Raw genomic sequence first — 20314 nt, 5'->3', positions numbered from 1 at the left:
GCATCATAGGTGCATCAGCATTTTTTAGACGCCGTAATTCCTATTGCATGCGCAGGTTCGACCGTTCATTCATTGAGCTTTGAAGTCTGGCACTAGCGTTTTCCTAAGATAAAGTACGCCGAACTAGAAGACGGAGCGATGGCCTTGTACACAGAGGCAAAGAGTTTGCACTTGCTGAGCAGTATCTGGTGGAGGAGCCCGGTTTTTGCTCGCACCGTGTGGATCATCCACTTTAAGCAGATATGTATGTAAGAACGTTTTGGTGGGGTCATTGCTTGCCCCAGATCCAAGTGGCCTTCACTTTTCTACTGTGCGACAAATTTAGTCTATGGTAAGTAACACAAAATCTGAAATCCTTTCAGTGGAATGTTGAAAATAAATTCAATGGATAACAAGATCTTTATACATTGGTTTAGAATACCTGCACAGTAGCCATCGGGATTGTCTATGAGCACAAATTGTTCACACTCGTAGCCTTCTCCTGCCTAGAGACGTAGGGGAATTAGAGTATTTTCTACCCAAGTTTTTTCTCTGGTATAATTTATGAACTTGTTCAAAACTACAATATTAATCGTTTATTAGTTAATTTGTTGTTTATTCGATAATAAATTGTTATTTCAAGCTCTTTGAGCGTTTCGTAGATATTGACACGTGTGCGTAGGTGTGCGTGGACATGTGCGCGCATGGTGGAGTTATAACAAAAGCTTTGTCTTTCGTCTGAAATACAAAGTCTAAAATGGTGTGATTGGAACGCCTGGAGACAAAAGGATCAGTAACGCCTCTTATTTAAAAGTGTTCGCCCGCTGCACCAGGCCGTACATTTCACGCTTGCGCGAGGCTGGGATACAAAGAAAAGTACAGGACGATTTGCTGTTACGCTCCAGCGATTTCGGCTGCTGTTCGCCGGACGCACATGACTTCTTTTCCATCGGGAAGACGCGGCAGAGATCGTTGAGGCGCGAACAAACAAAATCGGCAATTCATTTTCGTCCCTTTGCGGGTGGTCACGGTCGAATGCCGAAATGAAATACTTCCACCTACTTCCCTTCGGCGATTCTTTCCGCGCCAGCGATTATCACCTCGAGGAATCTCACCGTCGAAACTGAGGTGCCTCTTGCCGTCCGTTGCTGACAGCATTGGAGAAATTTAGCAGGCCTCAAAACCGGTCCCGGTGTACGGCACATGGGGGCGGTGGGAGAAACTGCGCATGCGCACTAGCGCACTCAGCCTCGTGCGAACCGCCGCGCTAGCGTACTACAGGGCGCCGTACATAAGCAGCCGTTTCGGGTGTTAAAACTGTCTCGTATTCAAACGGTTCTGTAGGATTGTTCACTTTCATTCGCGTTCGTATGGCGTCTACCCTGGCATCATCATTTCATCCTGTTTCACATAGAATTTATCCGCCAGCTTCCATGGATCGTCGCATGTGTTTATCTTCATCGCATCTTCCTGCTCTGCTGAAACTCATCTCCATTTGCTGCTCCTCATCCTCTGCAGGTTAAATGATGCGGATCACGTGGAAAAGGAGCTGGGCGCATCCTCATTAACAGGCCCACAGAGGAGTTAACGCAGCAAAGTTCATCTCATAACAGCGTACACAACGCTTCGAGTAATCCGTAGGCCAGAGTTTTTTTGAGTGACGAAGCTGTCGTTTCTTATTCATAACGTGAATGAAACGCTTCTTATGATCGTGTTCTCTCGGTAGTAGGGCAAAGCTAGTTGCAAGAGCAGTGGTTAATGACGATCCTAAACAAATCGAAGTTCCGCTAACAAGGGTGCGATCGTGAAACGAATAGACTCTGACCTCCTCTTCCGACATTATGAATGCCACCAGGACTGCGGCTACTGCGACCCAATAATGGCGAGGAAGCTCGCTAGTGGAGTCCTGTTGCGAGAATAAACAACGCAAGGCATTCAGTCAACAAAACCATGTCGACGTTTATCTGGTTTCGGGATAACGTGGAGTGAACAGTAAGCCACTGGTGATAAGGCACTTGTTTGTCGTGCTGCAGTTTTCCGCGCCCCGTGGTCCCAGCGTGGGTCGCTTTAAAACCAAGCAGATATGCCAGCGAGATACAAACGTTTACACATATTTCGTAGAGGCTAGGGAAAGTGATAGCAGTACTGAGACTTTTCAGAAGCCCAGAATTATCAGCGCCTTTATGTGTACCGAAGTTAGTTATCTGAACACATGTCCATTCCAGAGGAGAGAGTTAGACCCACCTGCATGCACGTATACGGGTTTTTAACGATGGGCCCGCAAACAATCCTAGTGGACCTTCGGAGGTCAGTACTCATTTCATACAAAAAATAATTATTCTGGAATTGGTGACTGCATAAAAGTGATCTATTTTCCAAGTAATCTGGGCAAAGAAATGTTTTTAGCGTCGTTCTCGTCCCGACATACAAGCCTATACCCGAGTTTAGCAACTAATACATCAATGAAAAAAGGTTGCCGTCAATTCCAATAGAAGCTGTAGCCTAGTCCGGCGACGAGATATCAACACCACGAAATGCCTGCATGTGAAGCGCAGGGCCGGATTAAGCAAAATGGGGGCCCTGGGCTACTGCGCTAGTGTCGGCCCTCGACTCCCCCCCCTGCATCCCCTACGCCTTTTTTTACCCGAAATAAAAATATCTCTCTTTCTCTCTCTCTCTCTCTCTTAAAGCCTCCGTCCCCACCCTCCCCCCGCTCCACTACTAAAATGTACCATTTTGTTTTATTTTAGCTAAAAGCAGTTTTTTATTTTAAAAAAGGTATTCCAATTACAAAAGAACAAAGTACGATTAATGGGATTCATGCGATAGTGATGCATCAGATCTGTTTTTGCAACACACAACACAAACGCAGTCACTAACACGACCGTCGGAACTCGCCATACGTGTCCGTTCCGTGGCCGTAAACCACAGAGCGGCCATTGGTACAGTTTGGTCCAGCTCAAGAAAAAAAGAAAAACACCCAGTGAAAACACCAACAGCTATGTTTACTATGTGAATTCGATTTGTCTAGATATGTTTTCTTAAGCGTTTGGTTTTATGTGGGCCCCTAAATCTATAATCTCGTGAGGAGACATGCCGTTGTATCAAGAACAGTGTTTATTGGAATTCAACGGAAGCATCACAGTGCGGAAATTGTTATTCATGTTATGCAATAAGTACATAGTAGATTCGGTATATATTCATTTTAAGAGCTTGCAAGCACAAGAAAATGGACAATATACTTCAGATTAAATGACAAACTTTAATTATAGAGCATTTCTTTGATAATGGCTCAGTTAAAAAACGAAGAAAAGAGGACACCAAATACACGTGGTGCGAACGAACGCCATTTGTAATGATTCGAGAGAAGAAAACAGACTACTATGGATGATTAAAAGCGGGAGTTACATTGCAAGAACAACAAACAAAGATGAACAAGAAGACGTACCCTTTTTTGGGTTACAGTTCAACGCAACGGTTCAACGTTTACTCATGCAGGTTGGGAGAAGACACAAGAAAAAATCTCACGGGCACTTATGTATAGCGCTAACAGTGCTCTTTTAAAACGGCATCTTTCGGGCCTTTGCCTTTGCAAAATCCGATATAGTTTGTTCGAAAGATAGGTCTCTTACAAGGTCACGTTCAATGGACATGATAGCAAACGAGTTCAACTTGTCGGCCAGAAGGTTTGAACGAAGGCGATTTTTTATCAGTGACAACTTGGAAAACGATCGCTCGCTCTCACAGTTCGCCACGGGTATGCTTAGATACATTCTTAATGCAATGGAAAGGTTCGGGAACACGTTAATAAGTTGTCTTTCGTGTAGCAACTTTATTATACCCAGGGCACTCGTGTCTTGGCACACAGAGCTTTGCAGAAAGTTCGCAAACTGAACGATTTCAGCCGGAAATACTGGCTCCAAATCGTTTGGGTAGGTCTCCACCAATCTCTCCGCTTGCTGTGCAAGAGAGATCATGTTTCCATTTTCCGTCAGCAATTTTAAGAATCCGAACTTCTCGCAAAGATCAGCGTAGGCAGCCTTTCGCACTCGCAGAGCAGAGCCTAGACAGTCAAGTACTACATTATAGGTCTCTACAAGAAACTTTTTTCTACCACGCAGCGTACTATCGCTTTTCCCGTCCGGGTACTTACTCAAAGCGATGCGTTTGCTTTCATCCTGATAGCACTGACTAGAACTCAGCTTGCGTGCTCTCGCCTCGAAGGTATCAAAAAGAGGTCGCAACGAATCAACAAAGCCTTCCAGGGAGCTCAGAAGGTCTACAGCGGTTGAAATGTCTAAGCCTGGTTTCTGAAGTGCTACGCTCGTCTTGTCAAAACGCTCCAAGATTTCACACCAGAAAATCGCCATGAATGCCGTCTCCAGTTTTGCCATTTTCTTAAGGAGCGAGCACGCTTCACTCCTAGTGTCACCGTTTTCTTCCTCGTTCTTCGCGATGTGTTCAAGGCAACGCAAACTTGCACTGAAATTTTTCATAATAGCCTTGCATGATTCAGCATGTCTTGACCACCTGGTCTGAGAAAGGCTTTTTAGTACGAGGTGTTCCCCAGTGGAATCCATGCTGTCCAGAAGACATTTCCACCGCTTGGGGGAGGCAGCAAAGAACACGTACAGTCTTTGAGTGACACTGAAGAATTTGACGGCCTCAAGGCAACTGTCAACGCTACATGCGCCAACTAAGTTCAGTGAGTGACCAGCGCACGGGACGTATACTGCCAAATTGTTGAGCTGTTTGATTTGTGCTTGCAGTCCTTTGTATTTGCCTGACATGTTACTCGCGTTGTCATACGCTTGCCCCCTACAGTTGCCAATTGAGATGCCGTTGGTTGGCAGTAGGGACATCATGGTATCAAAAAGGTACAAGCCAGTGTGGGATTCAATGGGAACAAACCCCAGAAAGCGTTCGTGCACTTTCGCATTTAAACAGTACCGTAAAACGACTGACAGCTGATCAACGTGAGTAAGGTCTGGAGTCGAATCAACAATTAGAGAGAAGTACTTTGCCCTTTTTACTTCGTCAGTGAGCCTGTCCTTGACAGCCTTGGCCATGAGCTCGACGAATTCGTCGCAAATTGTTTTTGACAAGTAAGACGGGTGGCCTTTCCCCTTGTTCCCATAGCGTTTGATGTGCTCCTCTAGGAAGGGATCAAACTGGGCAATGGCTTCAAGTACTCCCATATAATTGCCATTTCTCGGGGAGCCAAAAACCTCCTCGCTGCCCCTAAACGCCAGGCCACGCTCAGCTAGAAGCTTGATCACTACGACTACGCGCTTCATCACCTCTGTCCAGTAAGCGGTCTGAGTGACCAGGTGTTTAACCAGCTCCTTATCAATTGTGCTGCTGGAGTTAGAGCGGGTTAGCCATGCTGCCACGCAGTTCCGGTGTTCGACACTGTTTTCATGCGCGGAAACCTTTTCTTCTCCTCTTTTCCAATCAGAAAATCCGTGCGTGGTGAAAGAACTCGGGTTGCTCGACAAGAGTTTACACATGAAACAGTAAGCACAGCCTTTGGACTTCGAATAAATTAACCAATGTCGCTCGTATGCCTCCCCATTGACAGCCTTTCTCGCGAAAAGATGAGGTGACATATAGCGTTTCTGAGTTTTGTATTGTCTTTCGGAAGACGGAAAACTTTCTGCCCGATTTTGAAAATACAACAGCCCCTTCTCAATGCATTCGCCCCGAAAATTATCAGTAACAATGTCCGGCCACTTAGCTGGGTCACTTTGCAGAATCTCGGGGCCTACCTCTTGCTGCTGTGGGTCCTGTAGTTTGTCGCCACAAGACGCCAGCTGATCCGTCCTGTCGAGGCACGCGGGAAGATGATCCGCAGTCGAGCTACCGTGAAAAAAGTCAGCGGGGTCTTTGAGCGTCGTTTGCTGGAGCTCGTCATCAGCGGGCTGATTGGAGAGGTGTGGCGCCAGTTGATCAGAAGCAGTAGAAATCGGGTGGGGCAGAACGCACACGTGGAACTCCATGGCAGGGGTTGCACCGAGTGGCATGGATGTTGCTTGCGTAGGGACAGGACAGGGCTTGCTTGACGTCGGTTGCTCACAGGTAGAAACGGAGGAGGTTGCCGTCCTTTGCGCAGAACCCGGTCAACCAAGGGGAGTGAACTCTTGCTGCTCACCGGGGAATCGTTGTGATGGAGTCGATAAGTCCTCCACAGAAGCACTCCCGGCACACTCAAGATTTTGAAACGAACTCGTACTGGAGCAATGACACGACTTCACGGAAGCTGCACTCAACAGATATTTCGTCATCTTTGGCAGCTTCTTTTCACGCTCTTCTCTTTCCAACTTTGCCTTTCGTTTTGACGCACCACTTTGATGCTTTCGAGTGGACATCTTCTCTTTTAGCTATTTCCTTTCGTTCACCAAGCTGGTGAAATGAGACTTGGATCGTGCGCCAACGCTAGGCCAAGGAAAACTCGTTGCTTCTATCTGTTGGCATCTTAACGAGACGACAGCGGCGAAGTCATTTATGTTACACCAGAAGTAACGCTATTTCCACTGACTTTACATACTATGTACATGACGTTACAAACACTTTGCAACATAAAAAAACAATACTGTCCTGTACAATCGTAATGCGAGGTTTTCCCTCTTCCCTAAAGTCCGATTGGTTGATTTCAAGATGTCCAGCCCCGGTTCAAATGCACCATTCACCTTCTGCGCACCCGTCTCTCCCATAGTGTCCGTTGGTCTGCTTTAACCACGCCTTTCACTACGTGCCAATTCTCTCACGTAAGTCCCAGGGTTCGCGATGCCTGGCGCCAACCTGTCAGGGGAATGCGACGCAGGGTCTAAGCTCGCGCCGTCAAAGCGATCCGGCCTTGAAACGAATGGCTTGCCAATAAATAACGCAGCCGTCGCTGCCTTTAAATTGTTTCTCGGTATGAGCAGGGTGTCTATTCATGCCATGTTACTGGTGCCCCAGAGCCGGGGATCGGGCAGTCCACTGGCGATGTCTATCGTACGTATCGTTCCTGCTTTGTTCCTCTTGCAGGCCGCCTTTTTCGGGATTTCGGGCACAACTGACGCGCCGCCTCGACTCTGGGCTTCTCGAATTTCGAGCAGCGGCGCAGCCGGCGCAAACAACCGTCAGATTTACACAGTCAACGCATCGGAAGCGTACCACTCACAGTGGCTGGCCGTCCGATGGATTCGGTAACGCTGGTCGGCCACCCGCTGCGACTTTAACGGCTTCGCGGCGCCGCGTTATCTTCAGCGCGCCTAGGTTTGTCCAGCCTGGTGAACGGTGTTCCTTCCCAACGACGGACGTTTCAAGTCAAGACGAATGCGGCTTGCCGATGGCAGCTCAACGCATTGCAGCTGGCGGTGAAACAGAAAACAGACGCCGAGAAAGCAAGCATCCCCTGGAACGATGTACACAGGGTGGGCCGACCCAGCTCGCTGCTTTGGCAGTGTTAGGGCCCATCCCTTCAGAGGAGCGCTGCGTAATTGGAAGCTACAACAGGAACGTGTGTGCCTCCTATGCTCCGACTCTCGCACGGCGTGATGACAACTGACGAAAGACACGCAGAAGCTGAATTCTGCGAACACTGAGAAGCAGCAGCCGAACACCGCTGCAAATCTTGCTTGCTTAGTTCGGCCCATTGAATTGTCAACTCGGCTGGCTGCGAGTTCGGACTCCACTTCCTGGGAGGCTGAGCCGTTCCCTTCCGCCGTCTACGGAGAAGAGACACACGAAACGGGAGACCCAAGCCCGCGCGCAGCGGCTACATCATGTTTTTTTTTCTTTTTTAATAGCGGACGCCCCGAGACCGAACGATCCCCGCAGGGTTCGAAACAAACTAACAACACGAGACACGTGGCGCTTTTGGCAACCTGAACCCCCTCGCTCGGAAACAAGGGGCCGCGTCGAAACTTCGGCGGACAAGCCGCCGTGACCCCCCGCTGCTTTCTTGGGGTTGGCCGAGCGAAGTGGGGCTCCCTTTCCTCGTTCTGCTTTTCTCCCTGTCACGCGTGTCGCTCGAAGTTTCATTATCTGAGGTTCCGTACATTAGGCCAGTTAATGTGGCCCCCTTCCCCTGCCCTTGGAGACGAGGCCCTGGGCTGCAGCCTCCTTAGCCCCCCCCTTAATCCAGCACTGGTGAAGCGTCCAAATTGCAACTAGAGACTTTTATATTGTAATTGTGATCATGTGCCCCAGCAGCAGCTACAGCCCGCGACTTTCAGGACTAAGAAAAGGGCACAAAACTTTATCATTTATTTTTTCTGCTCAAATATACTTTTCACTCACTCACTCACTCACTCTCTCTCTCTCTCTCTCTCTCTCTCTCTCTCTCTCTCTCTCTCTCTCTCTCTCTCTCTCACTCTCACTCTCACTCTCACTCTCTCTCTCGCCGAGGTGCAGCCATTCCCCAGTGAAGGTTTTAAGTTGCTCACTGGTCAAAGCATTATTTCATATACTGATCTAACTGCCCATTTACGCAACACAGCCAGTGTGGATTTCTCCAAGATGGGGTATTATCTTTCGGGCCAAGTACGGATATCGTCTGACAAATGCGGACATTATTTCAACAACGAAGCTGTTTAGCAAATCGTAATTTAGACGAATACACACCCACATTCCTTACCGCCTTCACCTTATCTTCCCCACCCAACAACCTTCCCTCTGCGATTACTGTCCCCAGCCTGGAACCCTCTACCACATAATATGGGAGTACCAACGTACTCCAGACTTTCCCCTACTTCCCAACCCCACCTTCGAGCAGTGGAGGGCTGCCCTGGCTAGTCCAGACCCGGATATCCAGCTCAAACTGGGGACCCGAGCACGGACGGCCAGCCGAGATCAAAGGCATCCTGGACTAGGGATGCCCTCCATGGGGCGAGGCCTACACATCAGCCCCTGCTCGATAAATAAAAATATATATTCTCTCTCTCTCTCTCTCTCTCTCTCTCTCTTCCTGTCCGCAGAGCCCGAGCTTCGCGGCGACCGCCCGGAAGTTAACAAAACCAAGAAAATTCCCAGCCATCGTGTGTGAGTGCCTCGTGGCGACCGCGCCGCCGGCGCACATTTGTCAACCCAAGCTTAGGAAGACAGGCCAATATCGGCAAAAAAAAAAAAAAAAAAAGCGTTCACCGTAATCGTGACAACACTAGCTCAGAAGGAGAAAGACACGCCATAGCGTACGCCCCTCCAAGGTGATGCCCAATAATTATCACTTCAAAAAAAAAAGAAAAGAAAGAAGCTCACACACTAAGAAAAGAAAGAAGCTCACACTTACAGCAACAATCATGGAGTAAAGGTAGTTGCGGCTGCGTAGACGAAGCAGATCGGCTGCAATTGTGGACTTAAACCTTCTTGATGTTCGTGACGGTTGCGTACAGCTTCGCTACCTTCAAGTCTTACGCGTTAGTGTGAGCTTCCAGCATGTTTTTTCTTCCTCCCCATTAGGGGTCCTCTTTGAAATCATCATAAGAAAATTCTAGGGTCGCATTACTGACCCAACACCTCACCTTGGTTCCGTGCTCTTCCTTCCGAAGCGACGGGATCGTGCCCTTTCTTGCAAGAAAGGCCGAGGCGAAAGCTGGGGCCGGCGAGCGAGTCCTAAGTGTCGCCCCACTCATCTGTCATGATCGATCAAAGTCGGCTGACGCCTGGCTCGCCCCTCCAGGATAGCAGCCGCTGGACGCCGACGATGGAAAGTGATGCACGCACCGGCTTTTCGAAGAGCAACTTCGCCACGAAGCCTCGGGTGTAAGCTTGTAAAAACCCGTTTATGCGAACTCGAAGGGAAACATAAAACTGTTCGAATTAAGCGCAGTTCGAATTAGAGGGCGGGCGATAGAATAATTGGACACCGCGATACACTACGCAGGTAGAACACAAAGAAGCCACCTCAGGACTCGTTATCGCGAATTAGGCGCTACTACACGTTTGTTGCGCACGCCACGTGATAAAAGGCCCGGACCACCGACGGCGGCGCAAAGAAAACCTGCAACGGCATTCGCCGTAGCACTGTCGCGCTGTCGCAGGCGGCACGGCGTACGGAGGCGAAAGAAGCTGCCGCAGCAGCGCAGCGCGCGCGCAACGTTGTTATTTTTTTTTTTCTGTTTCGTTGTTTTGCATCTCTAGCAAATTTGGTTTGGTTTGGATTTGCAACACATTGTAATTTCTCTGGACCGACTTCTTTTGTGAGGAGCGATGGAAAATCAGGGGATCCCAGTTCGAATTAACCGTTGTGGATACCGACGCGTTCAAATTATCGGGAGTTTAGCCCCATTGAAATATACAGGGCTGTGCCGGGACCAGGGCGGGAGTTCGTATTAACTGCAAATTCGAATTAACCGAGTTCGTATTAAAGAGCTTTAATTGTACTATTTACTTTAGGGGCACTGCTAAGCTAAGCTTTCTCCCCGTTAGGGGAAGAAAGCTCGTTAATTCACCTGGTGTTGTTTTCCATTGCCTTGCTCTAATATTTGATGACTATTCAGAGTTTTTCGTAGAGGCAATTTTCTGATAGCAGCGTCGTAGATGCATGCTGCCCCAGCCTGTAGGTTTTGGAAACTTTGTCAAGCTCTTTGATGCTTTTATTTCCGGAGCCCAATTCTCTTCGGAGTAAAAATAAGCAAATTGGAGTCGCAGTTGAAAGGCCAGACCTCCTACGTATCTCACCGTGTATCTTCATTGCAAAGTAAAACTGAAACCGAAGGCGCATCGAGAGCGTCTTGGCGGCTGTAAGTGTTATTTAATGGTTTATATAGTTTAATGATTATGTCCTTTCCTAGCAGAAAACGCCTGGAGATCTTGGAGAAATGTTAAGCGCAGCCGATTTTATTTGATGCCTATCATATCGTGTTGGTTGTACTTCGTGGGCTTCCTGAAAAAAGTTATTGGACAGACAGACAGACAGACAGACAGACAGACAGACAGACAGACAGACAGACAGACAGACAGACAGACAGACAGACAGACAGACAGACAGACAGACGGACGGACAGACAGACAGACGGACGGACGGACGGACGGACGGTTGGATGGACGTGACCATTGCCATTGTGCGGGTAAAGTAACAAGAAAGATAACAAATAACAAGGATAACAAGACAAATGATCGACAACAAAAATAACAACACAAAAATTTCTTTACCAACGTTCGGACCGTAAACGTGCACTTGACCCTGCACCTTATCTGCAACTTTTGCCCCGCAGACCTACCAGTAACTATCACCACCTTAACTTGGCTCCGATTTTGGCGCTCCAGAACAACTTTAATTATTCTTTCTTCCCCTGTATAATAAGCGATTGGAATGCCTTGCCGACCGAAATCTTCTTAACAAATAACGTTCCTCAGTTGATTATTCAGCTTTCGGTTAAAATGTAATGCTTCCAACATTCGGTGCAGGGCCTCTCTAGAGCCAGTTGCTCTGTTATTGTGTAAATTTCCGTTCTCGTGTTAGGGTATGTGCTTCATTGAGTCGCTATTGTGCTTCCCTGCTTCCTACCGTATTAGCATTATATTTAAAATATGGACCTGCATGCTTGTTTATATTTCTCTTTTGCTTCCTTAGATTGTACGTTGCTTAATTATTTTTGCTTTCATTTTTTTCATTCTTTTGTTCTTTCTTGTTTACAACGGGTTCACCTCTTTGATGTATTGATATACTTCTCCTGATTTGACCGCCCGTACACTTGCAGTTCAAATAAATAAATAAATAAATAAATAAATAAATAAATAAATAAATAAATAAATAAATAAATAAATAAATAAATAAATAATAAGCAAGCCAGGGAGCAAGCGAGCATGGCTAGAGTTCCGAATGTCCCTAGTAAAGCTTCTCGTGCGGTAACGACGAAGGTAATACTGCTCATAGAAATAGCATCCATTTGAGTGGCAAAGCACCCGAAAATATTACGGAGGAGTACGACACAGGCAGATAGCGACAGAACTAGATGGGGAGAACAGATAGAGCGAGATAGAAACGTAGTGGGAAAATGGGCAGATAAGGAGAATGGGCGGTAACAACGAGACATATATACGGACAAACGCACACAGAGAAAGATACGTTGATACAGGTAGAGGAAGATATAGGCAAAAATAGAGATGGAGAGAGATGGAGAGAGAGAGAGAGAGAGAGAGAGAGAGAGAGAGAGAGAGAGAGAGAGAGAGAGAGAGAAATTGAAGTACATTAACAGTCGTAGGAACAGGGATCTAGAAAGAGGAACTGTGAATGTAGGGGAGCTTAAGGAGGGAGAGAAAACATACTTTAAGGACCAAAATTTCGAAGTTACGCGGTTATTAAGAGCCATCAGCTGAAGGCTGGGCTGGGAAGGGAAGAAAGTTCGAGGGTTCCATTACACATTGGATTTGGATGAGGAGGAATGTGAGAGGAATATTCGACCTGAGGCCGGATAAATGGCTCAAACATGGCGAAAATGCATTAATCTTACCATTTACTCTCCTAAGCTACAGAAAAAAACTCCCACCTCCCCTCGCGGGAACCCCTGTGTAGATGCGACGCATAGGGGGTTGACGTTGCAGCGTTGGACAGCGGAGGAACGACGCTGGAACGATGGAGCGGAGCGGCGCATGCACCGCGTATTATAGCGCGCATAACGGTGAGGGGACGCGCCGGCGCCAGTGCGTCTTCCGCGGCTATGACGCAACACAATCCAACACAATCCACTTTAATCCAAACCAAGCCAAGCCAATTCAATCCAATCCAACCAAGCCAAGCCAAGCCAAGCCAAGCCAAGCCAAGCCAAGCCAAGCCAAGCCAATGCCCCTCGCGAGAGAGTGTTCGCTATCAGAGAGGAGAGGGGGTGAGCGGCGGAGAGCGCAGCTGGCGCGGCGAGGAGAATGGGGGAGGGGTGGACGCCGACAACGCCGGATGGATGTAGGGACAAGGCGAGTGAATGAGATGCGTTCGCATCTAATAACTCCCGACGGAGGAAGTACAGGAGGGGGCAGGCTGACGGAGAGCCGATGTCCGGTATGCTACCACGTACAAGAGTACGAACACCCCATAAATGTGGTGTAAATGTAACACTTTCCCTTTAATGCAAGCGCTGTTCTAATTAAAAAAAAAAACATTATGCTCCACAGCAAGGCGAAAGGCGAAGCACTTGCACCAGCAGTACAACTTAGATCTCGATAGAAGAACACAAGAAAAACAAATCTGAAATGGAAGACAAACTAAGCTTGCAAAAAAAAAAAACAGAAAAAAAGAGGCACGGGAGTTTCGAACGGGCTTGCCTCGAACGATAAATTATTCGTCGGCCACTCCTTGCCGAACTACACAACAGTGTGACGCGTGAAAGCATAGCCGGAGACAGCTTAAAAATGAAGTATAGCCGCGTTGGCATGCGCTTCTGGCGGGTGATAGAGGTGCAGACAAGTCATTTGTCGTTTCATGATTAACAACCCAAATCATTCTTCCTGTCGCTTTCTGCCTCGCTCGCAACTTTCCCCCACTGCGCCCTCCTCTATTCAGAGCTCTTCTTTCTTCATATCTACCCTCGTTCTCAGACCCACACACACTACAAAAAAAAAAAAAAAAAAAAAACGCCGCCTGGCGAGTTGGATCAGCAAGTCCCCATGGTGTCGTAGCTCATGTGCCAAACGAAAAGAACAAACTTTCGCGAGAAGTCCCGGCGTGTTTGCATCTGCGGCACCAAGATTGAATGCACGGAGGGACGACAATGGCGCAAAATACATGAACGGCTATGCGGCACTTTTTCATGAGCATTTCCGTTACAAACAACAGCGTAGATGCATTAGCGCTAAGAACAGGCTTTGCTGCGGTGTAGGGAGTGCGGCTGTACGACTCGAGACAACAACGACGCCGCGTGGGGACCGTATATGTAAAAATAAATGTCCTTACTGAAAGAAACTGAACGAGAAGAGAGGGGGGTAGATTCGTTTGCACACACGGAAAGGAATTACAGGACGCATTACGCGTTGAGAAATGGCGGAAGCAAAAACAATGCACCGCGCTGGAAGTGAAGCGAGGTATGAAAAATGACAAGCAGCTCTGGATCTCTCTCCCTACGGGCTTTTCGCGCGTTCGCGAACAGCTCGCGACACCGAAGTCCTTTTCCTGTTTCCGTATCCGGTTTATGAATACGGCATGAGCGCATTTATTTCAATGAGCTGACTCGTTGGGAACGAATGTCGCTGCGCGAGTCCTTTCCCACCCTCAACAGCGCTTTCGTAAGCTCGATTGAGTTTTAATAAAGAGGAACAAAAGGCAGCGAGGCAAACCAATAATTATTCCCTTATGCAAGGAGTAGTAAAACAAGGTTTACGAGCCGCATTCTAGTCCTTAGTTCCTTCATTCCTTCCTCAGCAAAGCCCCCATAGAGGGTTTGACTGCGTAGCCGCACCTATGGCTCAGAAAAAAACCACCGGCTCGTCGTTTCGTTTTGAGACGAACGCCTTAAGTACTCCATTCTGCAAAATAAATAAATAAATAAATAAATAAATAAATAAATAAATAAATAAATAAATAAATAAATAAATAAATAAAAAGAAAACAGTTTTCATCGCCGTAGATGTTGTCCGTTGTCGCAGCTGTACAGAGTAAGTAAAAACACATGTCTGATCCGATGTGATTCGAAGCCGGGTCTGTACTGTGGCAGCCCAGTGCTCTACCAACTGTGCTATCACAACACTTTAATTAGTTTAATTAGTTTAATGATTCCTACATTGTGTGTAAGATAAGCTCAAACATAACGACAGCTCGAAGGCATTACATAGTAAAAAAAAAAGAGAATACACTAAAGTTAGGACAAGCATGGATACATTAGAATTCACGTAAACACATACAAGTGTTCAAATGAGGGAACCAGTCATGTGGTTGGTCGAAATAATTATACTCAATATGTATAAACGCCACAGTTTCTCGGAATCTATATGGTGGCTTGGCATGTCTATCACATACGCGACACCGCCACAAACTGTAAAGACCAATTAAAGCAAATATGTCGTAGGGTGGCTCACCCCCTAGGGCGCGTATTTCCACCAAGGAGGTTAAAAAAAAATTGCTGGAGTGGAAGTCACCTATACCAACCAATGAGCTCGGCTGAAGCCGCCGGCGGCCATCTTGCTCGGGGAAAGAAACCAGATGCCGATTGCTTTGCAGCAGTATTTGCCGACTTTCCCAGCGGTTTTGAATTACGTAACGGATTCTCATGCTCTAATTCAACACTGCGAGCCATGTCCGACGTCTCCGTATTGATTTCTACGACAGAAATTTCTTTAAAAGTCAGATCTCCGAGTACAGGGACATTGTTTTTTTCACCTTATGGCTCGGATATGCAGCTGCCACAAAGTAAAAAATACATAAGAACTCGTTTATCTTCTTTATTCTAAACTGTTCAAATGCAGAAATTGATCGTGAAAGTTCTAAGAACAAAGAAAACAAAAAGCAATAAAGTTACAACTGTAATGTGAAAACAGCAGTCATGACCAGAAAATGCAGCATTTTCCGAAAAACAACAGGAAACACCTAGAATTATTCTGATAATAGACATAATGGAGTGACAAAAAACCGATACAGAAAACTTTCATGAGTGTATGATAGCAACCAATGCTATTACGTTCATTGCATTGCTGCCCCACCTAACACACAAATAAACTGCAAAAAAGAATCAACAATCTTTGTGGTAAATCACACCATAAGGTTACATTGCCAGTGACATGAACTACCGACAAAAGATGAACCAATTTGTATTTTTGGAAACCAAGTTTTTATTTTTGTAAAGAAAACAGACTTACGATACCAGACGCCAATTAAACTGCTAAAACATACTATCAAATGGCAAAAAAAGACACTGACAAAGGACAGTGACTCAACATCTTTCGGAAGCCTAACAGCAAAGAAATTATACATTGAAGGCGCATACTACGCGACGCAATGACACGAGCATGACCGCAGTTTGGAATCGACTTGCACGCGTGCAAGTTACGTGCGCAATGCGACTCCCGGGGCCGGGTTCACACTGTACAACCGTAAGCCGCACACGAACCAACCACACTTGTTTTGATCTCGTTACATGGCGCGCACACGAATCAACAACACTTTGTCGTGCACGCAAGGAACGCGCGCTGCAACAACTACGCGTCTTCTCCCCTAGCAATATGGCGTCGCGGCGGCTTCACTTTACGGGCGCCCCTTCCACTCCAGCAATTTTTTTTAACCTCCTTGATTTCCACACGCTTCGCTGCACAGAGCACCCACGGGACATGTCCATTCGCGCGATTCAGAACGGTAGTTAAATGCTGTCATTTGCTGCTCCCCAAACACAAAGTGATCTAAAGAATACCAAAGAACTATTATTAACGAAAAAAAAAACACGTAGATTTCTGTTTAGATAGACCTTCTGGGGCTACAACCCATGCTTTCAGCAACAGTACTCAGTACTCTACATAGACGCCACAGAGCCCGAACAGTGGGCTCGCTTTAGCAGGCGTTCAAAAGAATAGCGCGCGCAGTGACATCACACATGTCATGTGGGTGCTCTGTGCGGCGAAGCGTTTGAAAACACCCCACCAGGATACCGAATGGAAAAATGGGACTGAGAAAGGCGTGATATCCCTATCTTTTCAGAGCGTCCGCTGCAAAATGTCCCAGAAAAAGACAGCATCCCTCAATCTAAAAAAGATTGATCAATTGTCTCTGGTCGTGAATAGAGGCGGCAATCTGTCACACGTTGCATGCGGTAGAACAAAAGTTGTTGTCGTCGTTATTGTTGCTTTCTCAGTGGGACATACGCACTGAGGGGATCGCCCAGGAATCGGGAACATTGAGGGGATAACGCGCCCGCTTCATAGAATTCACAGCACTGTGAGTTGCAAACACAAAAGTTTTAGAATAGGGTGCGCCACGTGACACATGAACCCGGTGGCACGTCAGCGGAGCAGGTGCCCACCAGCCGCGTAGATTCTTGAGTCTAGTGAAGCCGTAGCGTGTGCCAGTCTGCCTGCTGACGTAATTCGCGCCGTGAGACGAATAAACGGAATCGAAGAAAGAGGCGCCAATCCGGTGTACAAGTAAAGAAGTCGAAGTGACTCCAGGCTTTTGCCTACAAAGCGCTTAAGGAGATTTAATTGCCCAGAGGAAGTTTTTCAACATGGGTATTGAGCTACTGCGGCATTCGTAGGCGCTCATCCGGCAACTCGTCCTCATTCCGAACTCATATTTATAAGTCTCTCCACTCATATTCATTTGTTCATACTCCCCTGCCTCCCTGCCCGACAAAAGTGGTCTCTCCTTCGAGTAGACACCCCCTGTGGCGTTCACAGAACCTGTTCTCGTCAGGTATTCGTCATGGCCCTATCGACGAATCAGAATTTTGCATCACATCACCGCCGATGCCGGCTTTTCAACGACACAAGCTCTTAACGCTGTGACATTAAAATGCCCGCGTGCTCGCAACGCCACTTTAAAGGGGTCATGAAACTACAATACAATTTTGTTTCACTCTAAGAACTATGCTCCAGTACTTCACTAAGCTCCATTCCGGCCACAAAAGCCATTTTTAATCAAAACTACTCCAAAAATATTGAAAAATTTTCAAATTTCCCGCTACTGTGGCATGTTACGGACTTGAGTGATGTCATATGGGCCAGTCATAAAAGCATAATTTTCGGTTACTTCGCTCGGTGTGTTAACTGCCCGTTAGCACAAAGAAGATTCTGTGACATCGTAGAAAAGCTGCCGGAAAGTGGCTAGAGAGTAGCCACTGCTTAATTTGTCTTCCTTAATATCTGAATTGTATGTCAGAAATTTGCAAAAAAAAAAAAAATGGTATAATTGTTATCGGGAAAAAACAGTCTTTCCAATGAACCAAACTTCCATTTTGTCTTCCTGGCCCTTTAAATAACCCCCAAAAATGGTTTAACAATTTCGAACCTCGCGTCCTATATTAAGACATGAACCGAAATACTCTTAGCAATTTCAGAACAAAACAAAAACAGCTAGTTTTCTAAGAAGTAGTTCTTCAAGGATGCCTGTTTCGACAGGTATCACCATTGTCTGTTTTCTGCTAAAGGTGAACGCTAGAAAGAGGAAAGCACTGCAGGGAAGGCCAAAGTGACGTCAGGGTGACCTGAAGGACCGAAGCCCTAGTTTGATGAAATTGGTTTAAGTTTAAAAATACTTGCACTACCAGCCGCATTCTTTGTATGTGTACTCAATGCTTTCTGAAATTTTAGAAAACAGGGAAAAAACAAATTTTTTCTGTAATTTTACATTTCAATTGCCTGATAACCTAATGAAATGCTTGTAAATCGCTACTTACTTGCACCACAAGCTGTTTTTTTTTTGTTTTTAAGCTTAGACGGTGCAAATGTTAAAGAAAACACATGGAATAAATTTTTTTGCCGGAAAGAAAAAAAAAACAGGGCTGAAAGTGTTCAAGTAATCACTGAAGCTCGCCTCGTACCCCTCGTAATCCAAAAGTGAATTCCTCGAGAGAAAGGATACAGGCAGTGTTTTCAAATTCAGTATTTGTTCCGCAAAAGTGGAAAAAGTCCCAACGTTTTTAGCGGATAACCTAAACGCCATTGAACGGCGAGTTACAATGCAGACTCATGAAATAAATGGCGTTAAGAATAACGATGGTTTCCTATCGCATAATGACACCGAGCTCCACCACACGTACCGTTTTCGGCCCTTTTATTTTCGGGAAGTATTCGTCTTATTCTTCGAGAAAGCAGCCTTAGGAAGCTTACCTCCTAGCCTGTCCCAAACTAAGCGGGAACTTCTACCGCAAGAGAAAACCGCCAGGAGGATAATGCGGTGAAGCGAAAAAACAAAAGAAGGCGCTGACGCAGATATCCCGCCCGCCTGAATAGCGTCTAATGCGGCGCAGCTTGTTCCTGGGCCGTGATAGCGTCCCGGGCGGCATTTTCTCTCCTAAGCCGTCGGCGATAAACGCACCGCCGACCGAGAGAATCCATCTTCCTTCGCCTCCAGCACCTTTGTACACATCGCATCATGGCAGCGTCTGCGCCATTGTTGTCCGACCCCCGGGCCTCTCTTCGCCGAGGCGTGGCGGAGCCCGCCCGCAGGGCTCACGTCCAAAGCCAGAGCCGAAGCCAAAGAAGAAGACCAAGCGAAAGACAAAACTAAGTGGAGCCAAAGCAGCCCGGCAGAATCTCAACTGCGGCGGCGCGGAGGAAAGAAATGCGAAGGGATATTGCCGAGGGAAGTACGGAGATGAATGAAAGAGAGGAGTGAAGCTAGCAGACGACAGAAAAATAAACAAAAATGGCCAGGAACGGACGGCAGCTGATATGCAGAGAAGCCAAGGGAAAGCAGAATCCAACGCTGCGTTAGAAAGAAGTGGAAACACGCGAAAGAATTCTCACAACTGACTAGCAGACTGTCTGCAGTGAGGCGGAACGAAACAAAACAAAGGAAAAGGCTTTGCCAAGCCCAAACTAGGCTTAGCAGACCGTGGATGCGGGCAGACGAAAAATGGTGTCACGGGCGACAGAAGTGAACAGACGACGAAGAAATGGGCGTAGCCAAAAAACGCTGACGTATATAAAAGGGAAGGTAAGAGAGAAGGGCAATCGTATAAATAAGGGGAGCGGGGAAGAAAGTAAGCTCGGTTTCAGTCTGCTATCGGCTCGCTTCGTCCCATAAGCGCGGACATTCATCAATCTCCCATAACGAGCCCGGCGGCCGCCAGTGGACTCACGCCCACGCCAGGCTCGTCCGGCCGAGAAAAAAAGGCGCGCGATGAACGGGCCGTGATGCATGGCGGGTAAAGTTGGGTTAGGGTTAGCTCCGGGAATGAGAACGATATCGGGGCTGCCATTGCTTCATTGACTGGCTGTGTGAGCTCGCCCGGTGTTTGTGTCCGCAGGGAGAGAGCGTGAATGAATGGACCACGATATGATGAATGGATGTGGGAGTTGGGGGTCTTGCCGCACTGCAGGCGACGTGATTGCGGAAGAAGGCTGCGGATAATCATTTCGTTTCTATTTGTGATCACCACGCTCCGTTGTATACGCTCTTTCTAAGTGTATGAATTACCTGAAGCTGTGTGGGCCTAATGTCCTCTGCTGGGAAAGATACTGTAACCTTCCAGATGATTTAGGGGAAAAGATCGGGTTGTTCTTGCGGCTGCATTGATGTGGCGCACAGGGCAGCCGATATATCTGAAATATATTCCGTGGCTCCAAACAGTTTACCCTGCACCCAGTCATTACAGGTAGAGGTTTTCATCTACATACAGAGTTTTCTAGGAAGCTAGACCTAATAACTTGCGTATTATTTTAATGCCAAAGAATCAGTTGCATATATTGGTCGAAAACCCGACGTGTATGGCTC

General features: G+C 47.0%; 1 protein-coding gene across 3 annotated transcripts in view; it reads right to left on the bottom strand.

Annotated features, from left to right (window-relative positions):
* The window catches only part of LOC144159368 (E3 ubiquitin-protein ligase PDZRN3-like), a 305410-nt gene extending 295538 nt beyond the window's left edge, over window positions 1–9872 (bottom strand). For 2 of the 3 annotated variants that reach the window (XM_077690800.1, XM_077690801.1), the window contains exon 1: window positions 9486–9871. In XM_077690800.1, the coding sequence (XP_077546926.1) occupies window positions 9486–9596 (111 nt within the window). In that variant the 5' untranslated portion in view covers window positions 9597–9871. Of the gene's footprint in view, window positions 1–9485 lie in introns of all 3 variants that reach the window. The other variant, XM_077690802.1, reaches the window with a different exon arrangement.
* Window positions 9873–20314: the final 10442 nt, after the last annotated feature.

The sequence above is a fragment of the Haemaphysalis longicornis genome, unplaced genomic scaffold (assembly GCF_048455015.1).
Source record: "Haemaphysalis longicornis isolate Haplotype H1 unplaced genomic scaffold, Haemaphysalis longicornis Haplotype H1 scaffold_10, whole genome shotgun sequence".
Lineage (NCBI taxonomy): Eukaryota > Metazoa > Arthropoda > Arachnida > Ixodida > Ixodidae > Haemaphysalis > Haemaphysalis longicornis.
Note: the sequence above shows the minus strand (reverse complement) of the source record. Positions and strands in the feature narration are given on the sequence as shown.